A 24195-nucleotide genomic window follows, 5' to 3' on the forward strand; every position below is an offset into this window, starting at 1 on the left:
ATTGGAATAAAACACTGTTTAATATAGCTAATCTTAACTATTCAATCTAAAACATTTACTGTCTGCTTTGGAACATTGAAAAATTACATATATATGATCTTTGATTGACACGAACGATCCTATTATTCTTAGCAGAATAAATGATTTTCCATATTAAGTGGTAGTATTTTAACTATCGTTCTTTCGAATTGTTTAGTTTTAGGAACCCCAAAGATAATAAGATTAACTGATACACTTACGAAGAATACAAAAAAAACTAATTGATTTATCGGTAAGCTAAATAAGTTTTCTTAATTTTTTATACAGTATATTTAAACGGTCAGGAAAATGAAAAATTTATAGTTAACTCATATATGTATTTTAAAAATAATAACAAAATATTCACATTAAATTAGCTAGAAAACACCCACAAATCTACAAATTATGATTTTCTAGTGACGATCAGCCCTTAATACAAGATAAATTCAAAGTTTTTAACGTTCAGAGCCTTTAATATAGATTCCGTAGTCAAAGGCAAATCTAAAAATAAAAAATAAGTAATAAAACATAATATTGAATTTTATCAAACAGGACATAGTTCGTAATATATTAAGTATACATACCCATATCGAACCACTGGTTAGCATCATAGCCAGAATCTATCCGGGACTCCCTGATGCATTGCCTTAGGGCATAGATAATACCATGGGACGAACAGATACCCATCTCCCCGACAGCTGAAATGTGATTAAGATAAATCATCATTATCATTACATAGTATAAAATTTATACTATGTAATGATAATGATAAAAAAATTTGACGACCTCCGTGGTCGAGTGGTGTGTACACCGGTTTTCATGGGTACGCCACTCTGAGGTCCCGGGTTCGATTCCCGGCCGAGTCGATGTAGATTACCATTAGTTTTCTATGTTGTCTTGGGTCTGGGTGTTTGTGGTACCGTCGTTACTTCTGATTTCCATAACACAAGTGCTTCAGCTACTTACATTGGGATCAGAGTAATGTATGTGATGTTGTCTCATATTTAAAAAAAAATAAAAAAAAAAAAAAAACAAAGTCGCTTCATATCGATCGAAGCATACTTAGGGACACTGTGTGTCTCTATGTATATATATCTTTAAAACTACGCAACGGATATTGGCGCGGTTTTTTTAATAGATAGCGTGACTCGAGGGGAAGGTTTTTGTTAATACAGGTTTATTGGTAACTCGACGTATATCCGTTAAGAGGTGATAGGGGTGACTATTTGCAATAATTTTAACCCCCATATGCATGATCCAAAAGTTACCCATTTTTGAGTTATCACGTTTTTTAGCTTTTTTCGAAATTTGTCAAAAATGCGACTTCAAAAATTTGTTTAAAAAAAAGTGTCAATTAAATATTTTTTTTCTTTTGTTTTATAAAAACGATTAAACACTGGATAATTTTCGATATTTAAACAATAATTATCGGTCCAAATTTAAAAATGCCAGACGGAAAATTAATTTTTTTTTAATTATTTTTAGATTTTTTTTCCTCAATTTTTTTTTTAAATATATCGTTATGGTTTCATTTTGAAGAGCTCTAGCCATAAATGTACAGAAAAATAAAGAGATTTTTGATAGCAATTTCCTAAATTGTTTTGTTGCATTAAAAATATTTAATATTAGAGAGCGGAAAAAGATACTGGCCAGTTAGAAGCGGTAGTACCGCTGTATAAGAAGAAATGAAAATGTAAACAAAATAAAAGAAAATTCTTTTGATAAACGCGAATTTTCATGCGAGACCCAATTGTAGTGTACACAGATTTGTATTAACAAATTAATGAATATTAGACACTGACTGTCAAAAAAAAACTGACTACAGACTGTCAAGTACAAGTTGGCATTCCTGTGGCAGCACCTGCTACACCCTTTGTCTTGCCACTTTTTTGTTTATTTTACCAATATCTCCTTAGAAAATAATTCTCTACGTCTCATTTTTAATACATTTGTGTATTTTTAATACATGGGTAAGTTTTCTTAATAAGGGTAAATAAAACAAATAAGATATAAATGAACAAAAAAAATTAGTACATGTTTTGCCACACGCCAACTTACACTTGACGCGCTATATCTATCTGTATAATTATGCATCTGTCATCTCGAGTGACACACATCGCAAAAGCGCGGGAAAAAGGAATATAAAAGAATGGGCGCGCGGTGAAGATGGTGTGTGTGTGCAACGAGCTGATATATAAATATAATATCTATTTAATATATTTGGTAAATCGATCTTAAATGTGAAAATTACACCACTAGTTATTTAAAAAATATAATTTACCTTTAGAGCCGAGAACTCCTTTTGGATTATTAGAATTATATCTTAAGTTGACTCTGAAATCGACGGGAATGTCTTTAGCGAGGTAGACTTCGTAGCTCAGCGCGTCGCTTGTAAGCAACTGCCCGGTCGTCTTGTCAAATATGAGTTTTTCGCTCGTGAAGTAACTCAAGCCCTGTACATACGCACCTTCCACCTAATACCAACAGTAAAATATCAATAGAGATAGTGAAGCATTCGACGTGAAATAAATTAACAAAATAATTATAAATATTTGTCTAAATTAAAAAGTTTGTTTAGTATATTTTGCCACAGAATTGCACAAAAATTTTATAAATAAGAATTTATTGAAACAATTTTGCTCTCAACTTCGAGAGATTAAATTCTTGAGCATGCTTGAGACTGTGTTTAAACAAAAGCCAATTTAAATAAAAAAAATAACTAAAAAATTTAATGAAAATTAAATTTATATATTAAAATTAAAAAAATAACCTAATCTTAGATATTATTCTAAGATTAGGTTATTATATATTAATCTATTCCTTATAAGGTCTTTACACAGCAAGGAGGGTTTTTGTATTAGATGTGGGAGTAACGTCTGTACAAAACTAGTTGAGAATTTAAAGAATATATCGTAATACTTTATAAAATAATTTGTACCTGTCCAACATCTATCTTGGGATTTGCGCTCAAGCCGACATCCTCCAAGATATCAGCTCTTGATATTTGGAACTTTCCCGTCAGTACATCCAACTCCACTTCCAGTATCGTAACCGCGAACACGTTGTAACCCTGCAGCTCCGGCTCCTTATCCGTCATCATGTAAGTCGCCGTTAGGTCTATCAGCTCGTCCCCGGCTTTCTTTATCAATTCCTCCCACGTGGGATTAATCATCTGGTCTTTTATCGGCTTCAATCTCTCTTTCAGTGTATTACAAGCCTTAATTATGGAGAAGCAAACTGATTCGCTTACGATACTCGATCCTGAAAATATATTATTCGCCGCGACGAATGAATAGTTTGGAATGATGGTTACTTTTTCTAACGGTATGCCCAATTCGTAAGCGCAGACTTGGGCGGCTTTCGTGTTGACCCCCTGACCCATTTCGATACCGCCCGTGGTGACCGTCACTGAACCATCTCCTCGGTAAATAGAGACCATGGCGGTGTAGTTGCCGTAATATATCACCGGAAAGAGCATTACACTGATCTGTATAGACTTCTTCCTCCATCTGTTGTTTTTGTTGAATAATTTAATTTCCTGTGAACGCCTCTCGTATTCGGCAGACGCTTTTAATGTATTGATGAGGGTAGGGAGATCGTTTTCTTCTTTAACCATGTTTGCCAGCCGTACGTCAGTGGGATCCTTGTTCACGGCAACCGCTATGTGTTCCATAATATTTTCGATGCTAGCAATGCCTTCTAACGTACCTGTTATTTATTAAAAATATATTAATGTGTGTGTGAATGTTAGGTGTGATTGAGAGGTACAATGTGAGAGAGAGAATAATAGTGTTAGGATGATAGAGACAACATGACAGATAATTATGTAGGTGTGAGCGAGAAAGGAGACACAATGGCAGCACGACTCTAGTCTTTAAGTGTAACGTATAATAAGTTTTTGTTAACTTGTAAATTCTAAACAAACAATACAAATTGTGGGTACTTTGTGGTTTATTTTATAAGTAAATATTAAACATATCTTTAGTGAAAACAGATGCACATATATTTTATTTATTTGCGTACCTGGTGCTCTGGCGAAAGTATTAGACGGCAGGTCTGTAGTAACAGCAAAACTTTTGACGCTAAAGTAATCTGTGTTGTAGCAATTTGCAAAGCTGCTTACAACGTAAGACAAGACGTTCTCGTTGTGGGAAAAACCGTCGTCTTCCGTCAACGAAGCGTTCAAGTATTGGATCTTTCCATCGTTGTCAACGCCGACCTGATGATAATTTATTACATATAGAATTATTAAAGTTATTAATTTTGGGATATTTACCATGTTTTTTTATTTTTGTTCAGTGGAGCTCGATATTTCGACATTGTCTACGAATGTCTTGTTCACGAGACTCGTGAACGACTCGTAAAAAACATGGTAAATATCCCTAAATTATTAACTTTATTAATAAAAATAACCATGTTAATTTAAAATCTTATATTAAATAAGTATATCAAAATTATGACAATGGATATTGTACGACACAACTTAGACGTAGCATCGGCAAAATTGTTAGAACCGATTACATCCGAATTAAGTACGCTATGCCAAATTATCAATGTCTATTTCTTATTTGAATATAATCTTTACACAAACTTAATAACTTGTTATATCATAATATGATATTACATGCACTTGCTTTCTCGGGTTGAACTGCACGAGAATCTATAGCAACGAATAGCGTCGAATGTAGGGAAAGGGAGCTATTTCTATTGGTTGTATAAATCAGCATTAATCGTTTTTATTGAATTTGCCGATGCTAAATCTAAATTGTGTAGTACTATACCTAATTTTTTGGGCAAAAACACACAGTAAACCATCACAACATATTACAGTAAGGCTATTTAACCCTCTGATATTCTTTGAAGACCGATTAATTGGATTAATAATTGAATTGTGTGAAAGATGATATGACTAGAAAGAATGTTACTTGTGAGATGACGTCAGATAGGGAAGTATGGAGGAAGCCATGCTCTACCTACCCCAAGGGATAAGGGTAGAAATAGTTACAAATAAATGCAACCATAAGTTTAAAAAAATATAATGGATCACCTCGTATTCGCACTGACACGGTAACCTCCGGCCTGCAATGGTTAGGTTGGTATCCAGAGGCAGTATAAACCTGCACGGACGGTCCAGGGTCTTAGCGACGAGTGCGCTTGCACAAGCTACTTGCACATTCCGACTTATTTTCCCTCCGAAACCTCCGCCCAATCGACGGACCTTTACGTGGACACTGAAATCAAAGAGTGTTTTAGTAGTTAATTCATTTTAAATTTTCTAAGTGTACAATCTACCGTTTCCATAAGTTATTGTAATAGCCAAGAGACATTAAATATAAATGATTAAAAATCTATTTCTCTCATCATTGACCTGTCTTTTGCAAGAAAAAGACAAAACATTGTGTAATTTTACAACCGCTATAAAAGGTATCGTCGTACCCAAGACACAGGCTTTCCTAGTTTAGGAGTCTGGACTTCCATAATTTTTTTAATACAAAATTTTACACATAAAGTTTCCTTATTTTTATATTGATCAGGATTTGTTAAAATAAACTTACTCGCTTTCCGATATATTCAAGAATCGTGACACAGCTCCTTGAGTCAAATCCATCCATTGCGTGACATCGTGCACTTCGAACCCATTATCCACCGGTATCGTAACACATGACAAAGGTTCCAAGTAGTAATGGTACTGGGCGCCCACCTCGAAGACACCTTTAATCACTTTCCTCACATTAGTCCCCCGACCTTTTGGTTCCATCGTGTCTCCAGATATAACTCTCTTCTTGTCTAGCTTAGCTTTATTTATCGTCAATACTGGAGCGACATTGGTTACATTTTTATACGTTACTTTAACTTTTCTGGCAACACTTGTCGCTAATTCCTCGGATGTTGCGACGACTATTGCTACTGGTTGCCCGTAGTATTTAATATTTGTATCTGCTAAGACTTCTTCATCTTCCTTTTGCAGTTGGAAACCCGGAAACGTGAATGAGTTCACGCCTGGTATATCTTTGGCCGTGTACACCGCTATCACGTCTGGTATATCCTAGAAATATATTCATCATAGGAGATAGGAGAAAGACTCACATATGGTCTACGTGATCTATATTCATATTATTAATGTGAATGTCACACTGTCTGTCTGTTGCTCTTTCTAGACCAATCCAATGAACCGAATTTGATGAAATTTAGTGTGTAGCAAACTTGAACGCCAAGAAAGGACATATGCTATGTTTTTTGCCTAACACAGGACAACCAACCCCTAAAACACGACTGAAGCCGCAGGCAACTAGTGGTAAATAAATGTCGCACTGTGAGTAATATTTTCCTCTCCTAGTATTGCCATTTTACCACCAATGTCGGAAATTGATTTTAACTATTTTTAAAGTGACAATGTCTGAAATATTTCTTACAAAGAAATCAAATTAACATAAGTTTTAAATTTTTAGATACACTATTAAATACAACCTTTAAGACGTTAAACAATTAATGTTTCAAACACTTTTCTACTTCATACGCTCATTTACAACAACAATAACAAAAAAACAGCCTATAAATTTCCCACTGCTGGGCTAAGGCCTTTAAGAAAAAGGTTTGGAACATACTCCCCAAGGCTTTCCCAATGCGGTAGAATACACATGTGGCAGAATTTGTATGAAATAAGACACATGCAGCTTTCCTCACGATGTTTTCCTTCACTGCCAATCACCTGATGAATTAGAAATATAAATTAAGCATATGAATATTCAGTGGTGCTTGCGTGGGTTCTAACCACTGGGCCATCTCAACTCTCAAGGCATTTGTTCTTATCAAATTATCTAATTAAGATATTACATTAAATTATGTTGTTAATTATAAAGTTCATCGATCTCACTTACCAGTGCACCTTCAACATCGACTACATCCACGTCACCATTGTGTACCGTTGACAGAACAAATGCACCGAAAACTTCTTTTGGTAACGGTGGTATGTCATTAACATACCGAGCCTCCCCGGAGCTCTGTATAATTGCTTCGAGTTTTTGCACCGGTTGGTTCAGAGGATACAGAGAGGAGTCGGTTTGGAAGTCTTGCTTTCCGCTTGAAAGAGGACGAGTGAGAGGAGTACCCCCAGATTGATAAATCGGCTTTAAAATGCTGATTGGTGCTATACTTAGGATGAACTGAAAATAAAGTTGTTTTGAAAACCTGTAAAACATGTAACATATTCTCATATGTTACCTGTGATTAAAGTCACACAATAACACAAATTTCGTTGTAAACTAATCTAAAGGTACCCTTTTTTTTCTCGCTGGAAAAACGCATTACGAGCTTCCCCCACGTGATGGAATGTGTGGGGGGGGAGGGTTGGTCTCCCCGGAGCCCTGAACGCCGAGTACGCCCAAGCACACCGGGTGTACCCTCTAAAAAACCAGCGTCTTTCGGCGGACGCCACGGGATCGCTTACGCATGCTACCGTGACGTAATCTAAAGGTACCTAAACTATTGGTCCTTAAAATCCAATGCACGTATATTTTCGACACTACAAATCTATGGAGAAAAGCAAAGAACGAACTCACATTACGTTTCAAGTTGTATGATTGATAAAATGATTAATTTTATTTACTTTTAACATTGTAATAGTTTTTTTAATAAAAACATTCGTATTTTTATACGCTTTGTTTTCATTGCTTTTCTGAAGCAGATTAATAATTCATAAGAGCATTGTGACGCTTCAAAGAACACACCAATAACTCCAATTCTACGGTTCAATGATATATGATGTAATGCACTCAAATTAATAAATACCTTGTAAAACAGCCCTATCGCCATTTTTTTCCTAATCGCCGGAGTCGGTTCCGCTGGATCGTCAACAGGAACCAATTCTGTATTCAAGCGACTTATAGCTCCTTGTAAGACGTTGTTGCTGAATACATTTTTCCCCTTCAAATATTTCTCAGTTTGGGTCGCGTGAATAAATGCAGCTGATATATTACCATAGACAATCGTAGCTTTTTCGATAACGCTCGTGCTTGGATTGATTTTGATGTTGAACGCAGCGTTCACTATGGCTAACGCGTTTTGACTTCTTGGCATTACCTGAAATAATGCAAGACAATTAGGTTTTAAATAATACTTATTTACAATCAAGTGCTTTTGACGACAGACCTTTATTCTATAAGAAATATAATAAGAGATATGTAATCTCCAACCTCATAGGTAGACATTTTCATTCCTATGTAATGCACCGCCAACTATGGAAATTTAAAATCAGACAGTCTTTAGCAATTTAAGAATCCTTATCCTTACATAGTATAAAATAGATCTTTAAAATTTAGCAAATGTATTTGATGCAAATCTATATGTTTTTTAATAGATAGAGTGATTCGAGAGGAGTAGGAGGAGGAGTTTTGTAAAACACAATGGTTATTAATTATGGACAATATAGTAAAATAAACGCTTACATATTTTGAAGTTTCTAATGTGATGTCGTAAATAAACAAATTCTGTAATATATGTATTTAGTTAGCGTTTGACGGTAAAAGTTATACTGTGTGAGTGATACCACCCAAGCTCTACCACGAAGTGAATTACCAAAAGGTAAATATCTACATACCTATGTATGTATATGTTTTTTAATATATAAAGTGATCTGTATCTCACCTTGTAACTTCTTATTATATGATTAGGTCCTTGTGGAGGTAATTCAAAGTTCAAAATTAATTTTCCTCTCATGTCGTACTTAAGAAAATCCGGTAAACTCATACTGACTAAAAAATTGCCTGCGCCACCTGAAACCATGGAAATACAACCAAATACATAAATATCTCAATACAATATTCCCAGACAAATACTACTACTTTAACTAAATATTGCTGACAGTGCAAAGATCACCTCTTTACACTTGAACTGATTTCCGTTGAGATAGTTTAAGTCTCGTACATAGAATACTTCTTTTAACTGACGAATTGAGGGAGTAAAATAGGGGGTAGTCGTTTGTGTGGTTTAGGTAAAGTTTAATATTATCGTATAGATAAACAGATTTTAATGAAAATTTCCGTAGAGATAGTTTAAGTATCGGACATAGTATACTTCTTTTAAGTGACGCTTTGAGGAGGTAAAATAGAGGGTAGTCGTTTGTGTGTTTTAGGTAAGTTCAATATTATCATGCAGATATTACTTTAATACATATTCGTATTTTTTTTACTAAATAGTTGATGTAAAAATTTAAATTTGGTTTCGCCCGTCGGGACAAGAGTCATATACAATAGCTATTGTACACAGATATAAGTCTTAACTATGTTTCATTAATGATTATATAATTAAAGGTTTTCCTTAAAAAATCCTTATCAAAGTGTTGTTTGACATTAATAAAAGCTAATATTAAAAATAGTCAACAAACCGGCATTAAATGATAACAATGCTATCTAATTCAAGCGTATTTTTGTTACTATAATTAAAATTACTTAATTACTAATAATTACTTACGTACAAGATAACATAAAGTACTTCTGAAGTCAAAGGCCTACGAGATTGAAATCTATAGATTTGCAAATTACTTCGAACTTACGTTTTTATAGAAAACACATAATATGATAGAGAAAACCGCATAGTATCAGAAGTCTACTGAGTCGGATCTATGTCATTTCCTTCTGCACTAGCTGATGGAAAGTTACTGCCACCTTCGATATACATCTGCAACGGAAGCTTGCAAGTGCTTATTGAAGCAAGATTCAAAAGAGTCTCTTTGTGCCTTACGCCATTGAAGGCTTTCGCGATTTCGACGATAATGGTACAAAGTAATGTTCCAATTTGTACCCTGGGATAGGAAAGAAACGTAGTATTAACGGGAGAAGATATCTGTCTCTCAGTAAGAAAGGGCAAGGGTGGCATTACCGTTTCAAGGTGATAGTGAACGGCTTTCAAGTCCGCCCCCTAATGTTGCAAAAGTCCATAGCGAGGGTGAAAGGGGTTGCATATAACGCCTGCTTCGCTTGCTCCAAACAGAGACAAGCGCCAAATTCTCCCTCTAGACATCGGAAGGCAACTTGGGCATCCCTGATAGGCTAGTGTACTTCTAGACCATACCTTTTGTATGCGAGTATATAACGATTTTACAAAGAAAAGCGTTAATTTTGATTTGAACAAAATTGGCTTGTCCGAGTTAATATTTATTCTGATTAATTTCAACGATAAGTGCGAAAACATTCATAACTTTTTATGGTAATAATTCCTTAACAAATAAAAAGTATTTAATCAGCAAACAATACTGACTAATTAGTCAGAATTGTTTGTTTTGTCTGCATCATCATTAATGTGATGCGTGCAGAGGATGAATTTATGGTAGACAAATATTGATAAAAATATTTTGTTATGTAAAAAAAAACTTACGTATAGTGACTGTAGCCCCCACTGCTTCAAACAACACAAACACATCGGACCGATATGATGGCTTAATGTGCTTCAGCATTAAGTTACCGGCCAATGAACCAATCTAGAAAAAAATGTCTAGACTTAAATTAAGATTTTCCAAATGTTTGATCGTCCGGCCTTATAAGGTAGCCATTGTGTTCAGTTACCAGTTATTGCTATTAGACATGAATGGCTAACTTCTCACACAATAAAGTACCCCGTGTGTATGGAATCTGTGGATGGAACCGGCCAAAGGGCAAGCTATTCACCTCTAAATCTGATAATATCATGAAAATGGAGGTTGTTTGTTGGAAACTGCTAAGCACCGTGAGGGTTGATACAACAGCAGCCTTTGCCTTATGATTTACAATAACAACAACAGCCTGTAAATTTCCCACTGCTGTTGGTTCCCACAGGTTTCCTCACGATGTTTTCCTTCACCGCCGAGCACGAGATGATTTATAAACATAAATAAAGAACATAAACATTCAGTGGTGCTGGTAGCTAGGTAGGGTTTGAGCCTGCAATCATTGGGTTCTAACCACGCGGCCATCTTGGCCCTTATGGTTTAAATGGACTGAAAATTATGCCCAGAGCTTCTATGACACGTACACGACGTATTAGATAACATAAATTTAATTAAAATATAGAATATAAAAACAATATTTAATTTCAACTTACATTTCTGACTGGGATTTGAGCGACCAGATCAAGATGTTTGGCGAATTCTTCCAAATATTTAAAATCGTCCATAGTGGCTGCAGTCTTTTTGAAGATTTCCAAACATTCTTCTAGAGATATATTCGCTCCTAACACGAGATTCTGATCGAAGTGATACTGTTTCAGCGACGACACAGCGCTTATGTCTATGACTACTGCAGGATATTCAATTTCGTGTACAACAGCTGCAAATTATATACAAATTGTTAGAAGTTCCATTTTTATATTTATTTAATAGGAACTTTTTGGTTATTACTTTTTTTATTGATTTTAGAACAATACCTCGCGCATGTTTGGTTTATGAATGTCTTAAGTCATTAATCAAGTACTCGTACTCATATATTTTTAAATATCTGTAATATTATAGCATGTCTGCTGTCTAACGAATTATTTTAAATACCTACTTTATAAATAAATATTCACAAACATTTACATTAACATATACTTAAAATAAATGCAAAATAAAACTTAAATTATTTAGGAACTTTATCAATTCTCCGAAGGCTTGGGCTGTAAAAGATAAGCTCTGCGCTACGTGCGTTGACTACATAGTATTAATAACACTGGCATGAATTTGCGCGGGAAATGGCACATCTTTCATATTAAAAAAAACAGTAGCACAATTTAAAAAAAAAGCAAATTGAGCACCGCACACGTGTTACAAGCGAAACTTATTAAAATGTACATCTAAGATAGATGTACATTTTAATAAGTTGTGTAACAAAAGGTGTCTGTCTGAACATGATATTATAAATTTAGTTTCAACTCTTCGTCTACTTGATAATTATATCATTAAATTAGCTGTGCCCGCAACCTTGTACCTTTGAATATAACAAAAATAAATATTATTGTAGCCTAAGTTACTCCCTATTAAAGCAGTTATCTGCCAGTGAAAGTCCCGTCAAAATCGGTTCAGCCGTTCCAGAGTTTAGTCGGTACTAACAGACGGACAGACAGACCGACAAAAATTGTAAAAAATATTATTTTTGTATACCGTGTATAAATACATATGCATTGAGTAAAAAAGGGTTATTTTAATATTACAAACAGACACTCCCATTTTATTATTTGTATAGATGCCGTCTAAGAAATGTAACCTCGAAAATAGATTATTATTTCTTGCTACTTGACTTTGACCTAACACGAAATAGACTCTCAATTCAGATAGAGGATCACTACTAAAACGAATTCTTGATTTGAAACTAAAATGTGGAAAAGTTAATTAATATCCACAGAAACAATTATTGTTGCGTCGTTCAACAATTCCTTCAATAAAATCTTTCAACGACTCATAAATATAATTAATTGTTAAAAATCGTATATCTCTTTATATTTTTTAATCAAAAAAGACGATTCAGTAAATTACTATTTAATTGTACTTTTATACAAAATTTTTCGAAAGCGTTGACTGAATACTGATATACTGATTAATGCACAGTGCCAAATACAATTTACATAAACAAATTACTTTAAACACAAGGATTGAACGATCTTGAAATGACCTCAATGTAATTTAGTCACGAACATAAAAAAAATACTTAAAATAATAGTATATTTCATATACTCGTACTTTGTTAAACTGGTTCATGACTCAGACTACGAAAATGTTAAATACTTCATAAAATAAAATAAATGTAACTAAAATTTTGGCATTCCGTATTTATAATCAAATAAATAAGTCGTAGCATCTAGTGACTTTGTTGATAAAGATGGTCACTCTCAAGGACACACACGGAGAAACAGTGGATACGCAAACAGCAAGTACTTTGCAATTCATTCTCAATCTGATAACTTAGAATTCAGGTACAGAGTAACTTTACCAGCTATCCGAAACTCAGGACTGTAAACTACCAGGCTCCAAGCCTGAGAACAACTATAAAAATTGAACTTTTTCATTCACTCATCCGGGGCCTGAAACCAGGAACTCGGGTTGTACAGTAGTAATAGTCACCAAGATTATTTAGTCCATGATCATTTTTTTAGTAACGTAAGTACACTTCGTGCCTCATTCTATTGAAGTTTAACAGGATAGTCCAAACCTATTTATTATTATTATTATTATAGCAACGTATCAAAGTTTTAAATAAGTCACGATTTTTATGTCGAGTGTAAAATTTATGTACAGGACAATTATTGAGTAATTATATTTTATATTAATACATAATGTCAAGTAATCATGTACATATGCGGATATATATATATACATATAATGTCACTTAATTGTTTGGTCTGTTTGTCATTCAATACATATTAGAGAACATTATGTTAGCTTTAAAAATGGTCGGTGTGTAACCGTTATTTGCACTTAGCTCTTTATTATATAGCAGCAGTCCTTGTTATCATTTTTAATGCGTTTTTTTTCCAAAACTCACGTTTTATTGCTATAATGCAGAAAATAAGATAATACACGAATTTTGCATTCAGTTTAATTTCAAACTGCTTTAAGAAACCTTCCTTGGAGTAACTGTGAAGTCGTGGCTAATAAAATTCAGCTTAATATCAAAAATGAGACGACGAAAAAGACGACCATCGTGGCCGAGTGGTATGTACACCGGTTTTCATGGGTACGCCACTCCGAGGTCCCGGGTTCGATTCCCGACCGATTCAATATAGATTACCATTAGTTTTCTATGTTGTCTTGGGTCTGGGTGTTTGTGGTACCGTCGTTACTTCTGATTTTCCATAACACAGTGCTTTAGCTACTTACATTGAGATCAGAGTAATGTATTTGATGTTGTCTCATTTATATTTATTTATTTATTTAAATCCAATCATTATTAAAAATACATTATATATGTATACCAAAATTGGTTTCTTACCTCTGCCAGTGTTTCCATCGATGAACAAATAATTATCAACACCGTAGCTGTTAAAAAGTTGAAATATTTGATCTTCTCGAAAGACCTTAAAGAATATCTTATCGCCGAAATGAACCGTTATCACAGCCTCGGGATCTGCGCTGAGGACAGTCCAATCGTCTTCGCTATTTGTTTCAGAGCACTTCCTGTTACAGATCCTCGTTCTATCCTTGATACACGTGGCTAACTCTTCAATATCATCAACTTGTTGGCAGAGCTCAGGACTGGCGTCCACAGCGAATGACTTGATCGTGTCAAATATCGACCTGTATCCCGTACATCGGCAAGTGTTACTGCCAAATGAGTTCTCTAGTTCAATCATCATCAAATTCTTTGGTAGGAGACTGTGAAATAAACACCAGGACATTATATTTATGGTAGTCAAAAAGGTCGTATGTAACAAATATTATGAAATCCTATTTAAAGCTATAAAACAAAATCGTTAGTGTTAAATTCAGATAACTTTTGAATTTACATATTCTAGAATGATCCAACATTGTCTAGTGCATAAAATACGTACGAGATTTATTAGCAATGGTGAAATTTAATGTGCTTAATTTGTGTTTACAATTTCATCTTTAGCTAGGCGGAGAGAAAAAGGTAAATAAATTCTGACACATGTATATATCCGCTAATATTTCCGAATATAAAGCGAAGATAATGCCTAAGCTCATCAGTGGGACACTTTTGTTGCTAATAGGTATGACAGAAATATAAATAAGTACTATTGATAAAAGTTATGTCTATGTTATTAACCAAGTCATATTTAATCAAATGACAATTATTAAAAACTAGCGACGCACCCCGGCTTCGCACGGGTACAATGCTGATACTAAAGATATTACAGACTTTTCTTATTACTCGAATATATTGTCCATGTATTATATACACTTTTCTCTCATATCACTCTATCTATAAAAAAATCGCATCAAAATCCGTTGTGTAACTTTAAATGTCTAAGCATAAATAGCATCAGACGACTGTAAGCGACTTTGTTTTATACTAAGATAATGATTTGTTAATTTGTGACCGCGTGTATTTTTGTATTAAACCCGAATTATCATTTTAATGAAAACAAATGTACCTACTTCATAGTGTCAATCACCCTTATACACAAAAAGATACGTCGGTTACTCTTACTACATACTAAATAATCTTGAATATAACTTCCGTTGCGAAACGAAACATTTGTATATTTAGACATAACTCAACCTTGGACAATTGTGTAATTAAAATATAACAATGATGGCTAAATTTAAAAACAAATCCAATTTGCTTTAAACATTTAAAAATGATGTACCTATATCTGACACAGTTATTGCTATACTTAAAAGAAGGATAATCAAAATTTTTTTAATTGTATAATTTTAGGCATTATAAACATTGCCATTGTCTCATACCAGGGTTCAAACCACCGCACAACAAGCACCGCTGATTCATGTGCTTAATTTGTCTTTATAATTCATCTCGTGCTCAGCGGTAAACACGGTGCATTGGAACAACGTGGTGGAATATGTTCCAAACCTTCTCCTCAAAGGGAGAGGAGGCCTTTAGCCCAGCAGTGGGAATTTACAGGCTGTTGTTGTTGTTGTTACTTAAAATCATTATAATTTGTAGCCTATGTGTTATTCTGATGCATAACCTATATTACTGTAAAATTTCATCCAAATCCGTTTATTAGTTTTTTCGTGAAAGAGTAACAAGCATACATCCATCCTCAAAAACTTTTTCATTTATTATATTAGTAGGATTAAAAACATTCAGAAAAGTGTCGAGCTCCAAGGCTTTAAACTGGATGATCCTTTATACATAAATACAAAAAATATATATCCGAAACATTACCCCAAAGTAATGTACAATTACAATGAAATGATTACGCGTATTTCGTTATAATGAAAGGCGTACAGTACACGAGAAAAAGTTCTTGTCACCACAGCTGATAACACATAGATTGTTTTAGCTACATCTATGTAAATATCACATTTGAAACATTTAATCTATTCACGTGAAGGTTTAGCGTTTACTGTTTATATATTACGTATTTTTATCAAATGACAAATATGTTACATTTTCTCACCTTTAAAATAATACCTTAGAACTTGTGTTGATTTAAAAACTAGGTACAATACTTTTTTATGCCTTTCGTTTGGACCAAGCTTGCAACGGATTATACCGCGTTGTGATTCGTTTATACCTTAAGGGCGTGAGAGATGTGAGGGTGCAAAATATTAGTCCAATCAATAAAGCCCAAAATCCCTAACAAATTCGACACGGCGAATTTTTCGGGGTTTGTTTAGGAAGGTAAAAAAAACTTAGGCTGTTCGTGGGTGATGAGAAGGTGAAGGGACAGGAGTGAAGGAAAAGGGGTGAAAAGTATATATGGTGAACAAAATACATAATTAGTAGAGATATGACTTCCATTCGATTGTATGATTTTTATCAAGTAATATTTCACACTCATAGGTAGCTACAGGACCGAATTTTTGCAGAGGACAACCGGGATGCGAAAGCAACATCCATAAGATAAGGGGCCCCGATTCCGACGAGTTAATAATTTTAAATATTAAATAATAATTATATTATCTATATCTAATCAAATTATAATACATATAGTAAACTAACTGACAGAAATGATAATGTTCAAATTAATTTGCAAACTAACGTCTTTCACCCCTCTTTTGATCTAGGGTTTCTACTCTTTATGGTCTCCAGCACTTTAAATCCGGCTGTCCATTGTTACAGGGCATTTTTGAGAACGGAAGAATCATTACATAGATCCTAAACGTGATCAGTCCAAAAAAGATAAGAGTATTATTGCGTTTGTGTTTCTGCCAAAAAGTCTTCCTTACTCAGAAAATGACAAAAATAATCCCATGAATTTATCCATAAACATATCAATAATTACTATTAGTAATACTCATGTATTTTAAAAAACACTTATTATACAAATGTATTTTTCATATTCATTTCCTTTTCTCTACTAACTGTTCGTTCTTTTATGTCATAAAGGATTTTTACCTCATTTTAATGATAATATTTATTTACTTTTTATTACAAGGGAAATTTAAATTAAGTTTTCATAACAACCTGTGTAAACATTATTTGTTGAAATATGAAACGACGCCTGCCTACTACTACTTATATTGAACGATTGTCATTTATAAAAATAGTCTAAGGAGTTAAAATGTATCCGCATACAATTACACTTTATTACTACTACATTATTTGTGAGCAATATATTTAACTAATATAGAAGTAGTAATCTATTCGTAAATCGTAAAGCAAGCCAAATTAAAAATAGTGGAATAGTGATTTGATGAGAGATGATTGATTAATTTCCCCCTTGAATCGTCAGTCCGATTTAAAATGCAGATACATTTTAAATTTGCGGAAGTAGCTTTATTTGACTGTGTCGTTGCTCTTTCAAGGCCAAACAACTGAACGAATTTGATGAATTTTGACAAGAAGCAAGTTTGAACTCCAAGAAAAACCCCCAAAACGCAATCAAGGGCGACGGTTTGGAATAAATGTGCTTTGCTAACCTTTGCATCTGCATAACCCATCCAGGGGTGCAAAATCCGCATTGGGTGCCATGGAACGCGGCGATTCGCTTCTGGAACTCGCTGTAACCCAGGCCCCGACTACCAATCGCTTCCACAGTTGTGATGTCCCATCCATGGCAGGAAAACACCAAAACTAAACACTGTAGTGACATTTTTTATCAGGTTATTTGTTGATTAAAGTACAAGTACATACATACATAGTTAATTAATTATACGTCTCGCTATGATATGATACATAAATGTTTCATATTAATAATGATAATTTTAAATAGAATTTTTCAATGCCAAATATATTTGAAACATTGAAGTAATACTTAAGTTTTAAGAGTTCCAAGAACATATTGTTTATATGTAATTGTTTACGATCAATTCGTATAAATAATAATATATACCGGCAATCCTCGTATTTACGGCATGTTAGACAGACAGAGAAACGACATAAGTCGAGGCATACTAGACTGCTTTATATTTGTCTTCTTGCCTTGACCTTGCGATAAGTGAATCTCTGCCTTTCCTATAGCGGAATATGAAACAATTGACGTATGCTTCAGGAATAGTGTCAAAACATTGCTTGACGTAACTTGAGATGACTTAAATCGAAACGACTTAAGTCGTGGACTGCGTGTATATTCAATTAAATAATTGAAATCAGTACGAGTCCTATAAACACACGTGCTAACATTCTCGTGTTCGGCGGTGAAGGAAAACATCGTGAGGAAACCTACATGTGTCTAATTTCATCGAAATTCTGCCACATATGTATTCCTCCAATCGCATTGGAACAGCGTGGTCAAATATGTTCCGAACCTTCTCCTCAAAGGGAGAGGAGGCCTTAACCCTGCAGTTGGAAATTTTCAAGCTGATGTTGTTACGAGTGCTAGTCACAAGAATCATTGTAATTACAGTTTTAATTTAAATGTTATACTTACAGAATTAACAGAAAATGTCTCGATTTCCCCAGTTGTATGCCTCCGAGCGCTCACGTTCACAATACACGCCCCGCAAACTCCTTGACGACACATCGCCTTAGTGCCGGGGAGGCCCAGGAAATACCTGATATAGGCGGACAACGATGTGTCGCGGTGTAAAAGATTGTTGACTGTGAAAAAATTGATACTAATTAAAACATTTTTTTGGCATAGGTTCGCGGATGACCATATGGGCCACCTAATGGTAGGGCGAAGACTCTGTACGAAACATTAACCATTCCTGACATCGCCAATGCGCTATCAACCTTGGGAACTATGATATGTCCACACCCTTGAATCCGTAACACAACGATACTGAGTACTGTTGTTTAGCGGTAGAATATCTAACGAGTGGGTGGTACCTAACCAGATGGGATTGCAGAAAGCTGTACCAAGTAAACTTTGCAATTAATGCATTTTTTTAGTAATACATCTAGCTTGAAAATCCATATTGACCATAAATCTATTAGAAAATGGGACATCGGAACAAAAACTAGATAATGCTCCAAAAAAATACAAGGAAGTAAAATATGCCACGTGATGTGTGACAAAGTAAACTTTAGTGGAACCAGTATTATAAAGAAATGACGTTTTTGTCTCTGGTTGTTCTTAAGTAACTTTTGAGAAATAAACAACATCTTTTACAAAGAAGCGATCTCAGTAGCAGTAACAGTTGCCGTGAAACGACTTGAGTCATTATGCTAAATTACAGTAATCTTACAAAGGACAGCAAACTACGAGATACGTAAATGATTGTGTGACAAATAAGTTGATGATTGTATGATTTTTTTTTTGTATAAATTACGGAATATTATTGACACGAGGCTTAATATATTCTATCTAAGCTAAGTTTATTATGATTTAAAAAAGTTTCTGTATTCCTTTCATCTCCTTACTAGTGTTGTTAAAAAGATATATTTTAAGTATTTATATAATTATATAAATCTTTAAAATTAAAGAATTTTAAAGATTTATATAATTTTTATGATACTGATATTTAATATGATTTATTTTCGATGTAAAGAATCAATCGTTAAGGCAATAATTAAAGAACCAGATACTATTATTTTGTCATTTAATTCATTTATTTCATACTTAACCCAAAATTATATAGAATGCGTTCTAATTCTAAAACTATTATATAACAGTCAATCTTAGAAGTAAGCAGAGAAAAATATTTATAGATAAAAAATAAAAAAATCATAAAACCTAGAACACACAATTTAACTAGGAACAAATATATTTATAGCAAAAAAATGTAGATAAAATATTACTTTATTTATTTTTATTTATAATATATGTGAATATTTCAATTTTAAAAAAAGAATATCGTGATTTAAAATTTATTGAAATTAAAATCGAACACAAATTATTAACTTTCACTAATAACTGAATTCTAAGGAGTACGTAATAATGTTCTAGTTCTCATTCGTAAGTTATAATTATCGTTACCGGTACATTTCTGCCCGTTCACCGTAAACTCCACACAAGTCATTACAACAAGAACTCACGTTCCTAACTGAAGTATCTCTGTTTCAATATAATGTTTTATAAGAGATTGACCTGTGTGATAAAGTAAAAAAAAAAAAACGACTGGTTTGGCGCGAAAAAGATCACAAATCGTCTAGACGTGGAAATTTGTTTAGTTTTATTTAATGAATATCCTTTTTTTATTATCAGTAGATACATTCTGTTTAAATCGGTAATTGTTCCACTCCAATAATTATAAAATAATTATGTACAATGAGTGTCATACATAATTTGTTTTCGATAAGAAATTAAGTAAATCGAAAATTACTTATTCAGTTTAAGTAAAAAAAGTTTGCTCTTGATTTGTTCTCTCATTTATAAGCAGTGACTTAATATGTGAACTACTAGACGCGTTGTCCGGTAGTTGTTAAAAGCAGCTATTTATTAATAATTTTAATTAATTCTGGCATTATATTGTTTAGTGGGCCAAAAAAAGCTATTTCTATAGACAATTGTTTACGCGATTTAATCATGATGTATAGCTAGTAATCAATTTAATGTGTATTTTCTTGTAAAAAAAATATTTCACCAAAATATAATCCATTACAGACATATAGATATGTCATTGCGCTTACTCTACTAAATTTACCTAACAGGGTGCAACACAACCAACATAACGAACATACTTCAAACATATTTACCGATAGCGAAAAAAAATACAATTTTTACAGAACATACGAATTTCAATCTTTGATACTGTAAAAATCCCTCAAGGGAACATTTAAAGTCTTCTATAGGCATAAATTTACTCCAGTAGGTATTAAATTAACTTTATCTAGGCTCAAACATGTGTTATATAATCTTATCGTTGTTGTTTTATTCTAATCAAATAATTTAACTATAGTACTGTTAGACACAAAAAAACAAGTAAAGGATAAAAAAAAATTCGCTATCGCCTCAGCTTATTCACTGGACTAACCCCGCTTTCTTTCCCTTTCCCGTCAATGTGAGTTGTAACACAATTTTAATTTTGAACGACTTGTCTAGTAGTACACATATAAGTCAATGTAAGTCAATGATCATAAGAAAATGTTATACAACATTTATTAACTTAAAAAAATGTTTGCTACGTAAGCTAAGTGCTTCATTATGAAGTTATATAGAAAAGTAATATTTTTAACGATTTCCAGTAAAATTACATTTCCAAATAATGTCTTGTTATTAATTAACTAATATTATGAATTATAGAAGTAGGATTCTAAAAGAGCATATTTTACGAAATATTCAATCGTTTCAAAACTTAATAAAAAAAATTTAACGAAAGAACAATGCATTTTGTAGGGAAATTAGGGCAAAGACAGTTATAATTTATCTACTATAAATTATTATTTATTTTATAACAACTTATTTGTGCTGTAAATTATTTGTTAATTACTTCTTACATACAAATAACCATGACCCCTGAAATAAATAATGTTAAGAATTTACATAATAATATGTATACCCATAACTCTCCATACTGTAAATAATATTGAATCGTTCACAAGTAATATATATTCAAACTACTTGGCACTACTTACACAAAGGGCCGAGTTAAATTGAGTATTAAGATAAAAACAAATATTATAAAACCATTAAAGCGACAGGCGTACTTGGCTCTTAAATAAAGTTGGCTGTCCAGTGCCTTTGTTAAGCCTTCAAATTTAAAACATTTATTCATTTCTATAACATTTTATTCTGTCAACAAATAAGTAATATTTCCACATGCATTTATGATAAATAATTGACGTAACAGTTTTTTTCTGATTATTTAAATACTCAGATCTTATGAACATGTAATACCCAATACAATAAATTGTAGACCGGGGTCGTACCGGAAGCATGCTAAAGCGATCACGTGGGGTCGAAAAATCGAAAGGGTACCGTTGCTATTTGTGAAGGTTTTCTGGTTTACTAAAGCCTATATGTCCTGCCCTATACGCTAAACGCTGGTAGCGTATCGCACGTACCCTCATGAAGCGGGGGAAACTCATAATTCGTTTTCAAGCAAGTTGCCTGCTTCACCATAAACACTGACAATTATATCTACATATTGACCACTTCTGACATCGTTATGGTGCCAACCACAGTGTACGATATGTTATGTCCATTGTGCTTGTTAATATTAAAACACTTGTGCAATCATCATTCGATATAAAACTCGGCAAAACAAAGTATTGCCATACAATAGTGTATTTGTATTTCACAATAAATCGTTGGATTGTGAATGTTTGTTACTTTTTAATGGATAGTATATACATACATAAATGTAATGTAATACAAATAGAAATATTACTAGTATTATATGTCTGTGGTACATTGTCCATTCGTAGTGTGATTTATGTATGAGCAGAATGGTGGAATAATATACTCCTAACCTTTTCTTCATATTTTACATGTTCGGAAAACAATTATGTACTTATATCCCAATCGTTACAGAAGTTTTAATAAGCCATTTGATTGAATGAATTTAAATGAATGAATAACACTGGTCAACACAAGTTTTGTTTCCTTTATTTTTATTTCTGTTATTAGGTATTTTTATGGTTTGTGAAAAAAATACTACCAGGTTGCTAACAGCTTTACTTTTTGTATTATAAAGTTTTATTATTTTGACAAAATAGTACAGAAAATTATACATTATGTTAGCAAAATTTTTATTAAAGACAATTAAATGCTCTTTTATAAGATTTCCTTGAATGAACGACTTTATGTAGATCTCGCTGCAAACTCCAGCAGTAGTCTGCCATCATTTGTGAGTCCTAGCGCCCCTGTTAACGCTCTTCCATTGCCCTAAGACTCTGATGGCATCTTTCACCCTGCTTTGCACTGAAATCACTCAGATTTTGTGAAAATCGGTTAAAATACAGGTGGAATTTTATACTCATGTTGCAACCTAGCTTTTTCAAGTTCTATAGCATGGCCTCAACAAGCTCTTCATGTTCGTCAGTTCTCTTTTTGCCTAGGAAATTACTCATAAGTATAAAAAATGAATTTCCAGCTTTTTACATTCAAGCTCATAACATAAACCTGTATAATTGTATAATTCATAGGGATGTAGATTCTTTGTGAAAGAGCCATCTATGAACTCATTAGAGTTATTCTTTTTCAAAAACCATGTAGGTTTATGTGATAAAAATATTAAAGGCCATAATAAGGCAAAGACAAAACGGTTCTATACCTTTTCTCCATTGTTTATCAACCGATTTTTTTTGCTTAGTATCTGCTGACTAGCTATAGCGCTATCAATTAAAAAACTAAGAGTCTCTACTCTTAGTTTTTAGTAGAAAGAGTTTAAAACTTATCACATAATCGGTTTTACTTAATTTAATTATTATGTTTAAACTGCAACTACTAATATAATTATATTTTTTTAAATATATACTTAGCGTGAAAATAAAAAAAAGGTTTGGTTTAAATTCGATCAAGTTTTAAACTATAAACTTCCCAACAACTTTTCAAATTATTTGATTAAGATAATTTTTATTCGCCAGTCCTGGCAATCCGGCACGAATCTTATACTACACAGCCGTAAAAACTACTCATTATATCAACAATCATAATAATGTAAATAACATGCTATTGAAAGAGTCGTTTAAAAAAATAATTTTATTGTAATAACTGTAATTACATACATATTTACTCTAAAATAAATAACACTACTAACTTATTCCTAAACAACCTTTACAAATAATTAACAAAATATAATATAACTAAATTTTTTACTTTAAATTATATAACAGCTATACATTTTGTAACAATAACTTAATAAGAATCTATTGTATTATTATATATTATTTTTTATATAAAGTACCTAATTGTTATTTAAAAAATAAACAACTTTTATTCGACATCTGCAGTGCTATTTTGTTTTGCTAGGAACTCACTCGCATCTCACACATTGCAAATTTCAACCGACTAAACTTGTTTCATAAGTGAAACATGTTATTTTTTCACTTTAAAATTTGTAATTTAATGATTCAAATCAATGTGCATATGTCAATGCATATCATATTGATTTTCTTGCGGTAATTAAATTATTTTCATCATCAATCTTCCGTTTCATTAAAAGTCAATCGTCTCGGATTCGTAACTATTCGCTGGCAAACTCGCCTTCTGTTTGGTGTTACGAGTGGCGAAGCTTTATTTACTGATGAAAAACTCTCT

At 33.0% G+C, this 24195-nt stretch overlaps 1 protein-coding gene across 1 annotated transcript; it reads right to left on the minus strand.

The window, feature by feature from the left end:
* Nucleotides 1–17: 17 nt before the first annotated feature.
* Nucleotides 18–20068, minus strand: LOC124535680 (xanthine dehydrogenase/oxidase-like). The gene is made up of 16 exons (XM_047111983.1): nt 19972–20068; nt 18481–18650; nt 17531–17691; nt 13950–14332; nt 11092–11315; nt 10390–10492; nt 8662–8789; nt 7807–8097; nt 6897–7181; nt 5574–6064; nt 5066–5249; nt 4042–4237; nt 2957–3726; nt 2300–2492; nt 603–716; nt 18–519 (listed from the first exon to the last, which is right to left on the minus strand). The coding sequence occupies exons 1-16, from the start codon at nt 20012–20014 to the stop codon at nt 449–451; spliced, it is 3807 nt and encodes a 1268-aa protein (XP_046967939.1). The 5' UTR covers nt 20015–20068; the 3' UTR covers nt 18–448.
* Between the last annotated feature and the right edge of the window lie 4127 nt (nt 20069–24195).

Source organism: Vanessa cardui, chromosome 15, assembly GCF_905220365.1.
Source record: "Vanessa cardui chromosome 15, ilVanCard2.1, whole genome shotgun sequence".
NCBI lineage: Eukaryota > Metazoa > Arthropoda > Insecta > Lepidoptera > Nymphalidae > Vanessa > Vanessa cardui.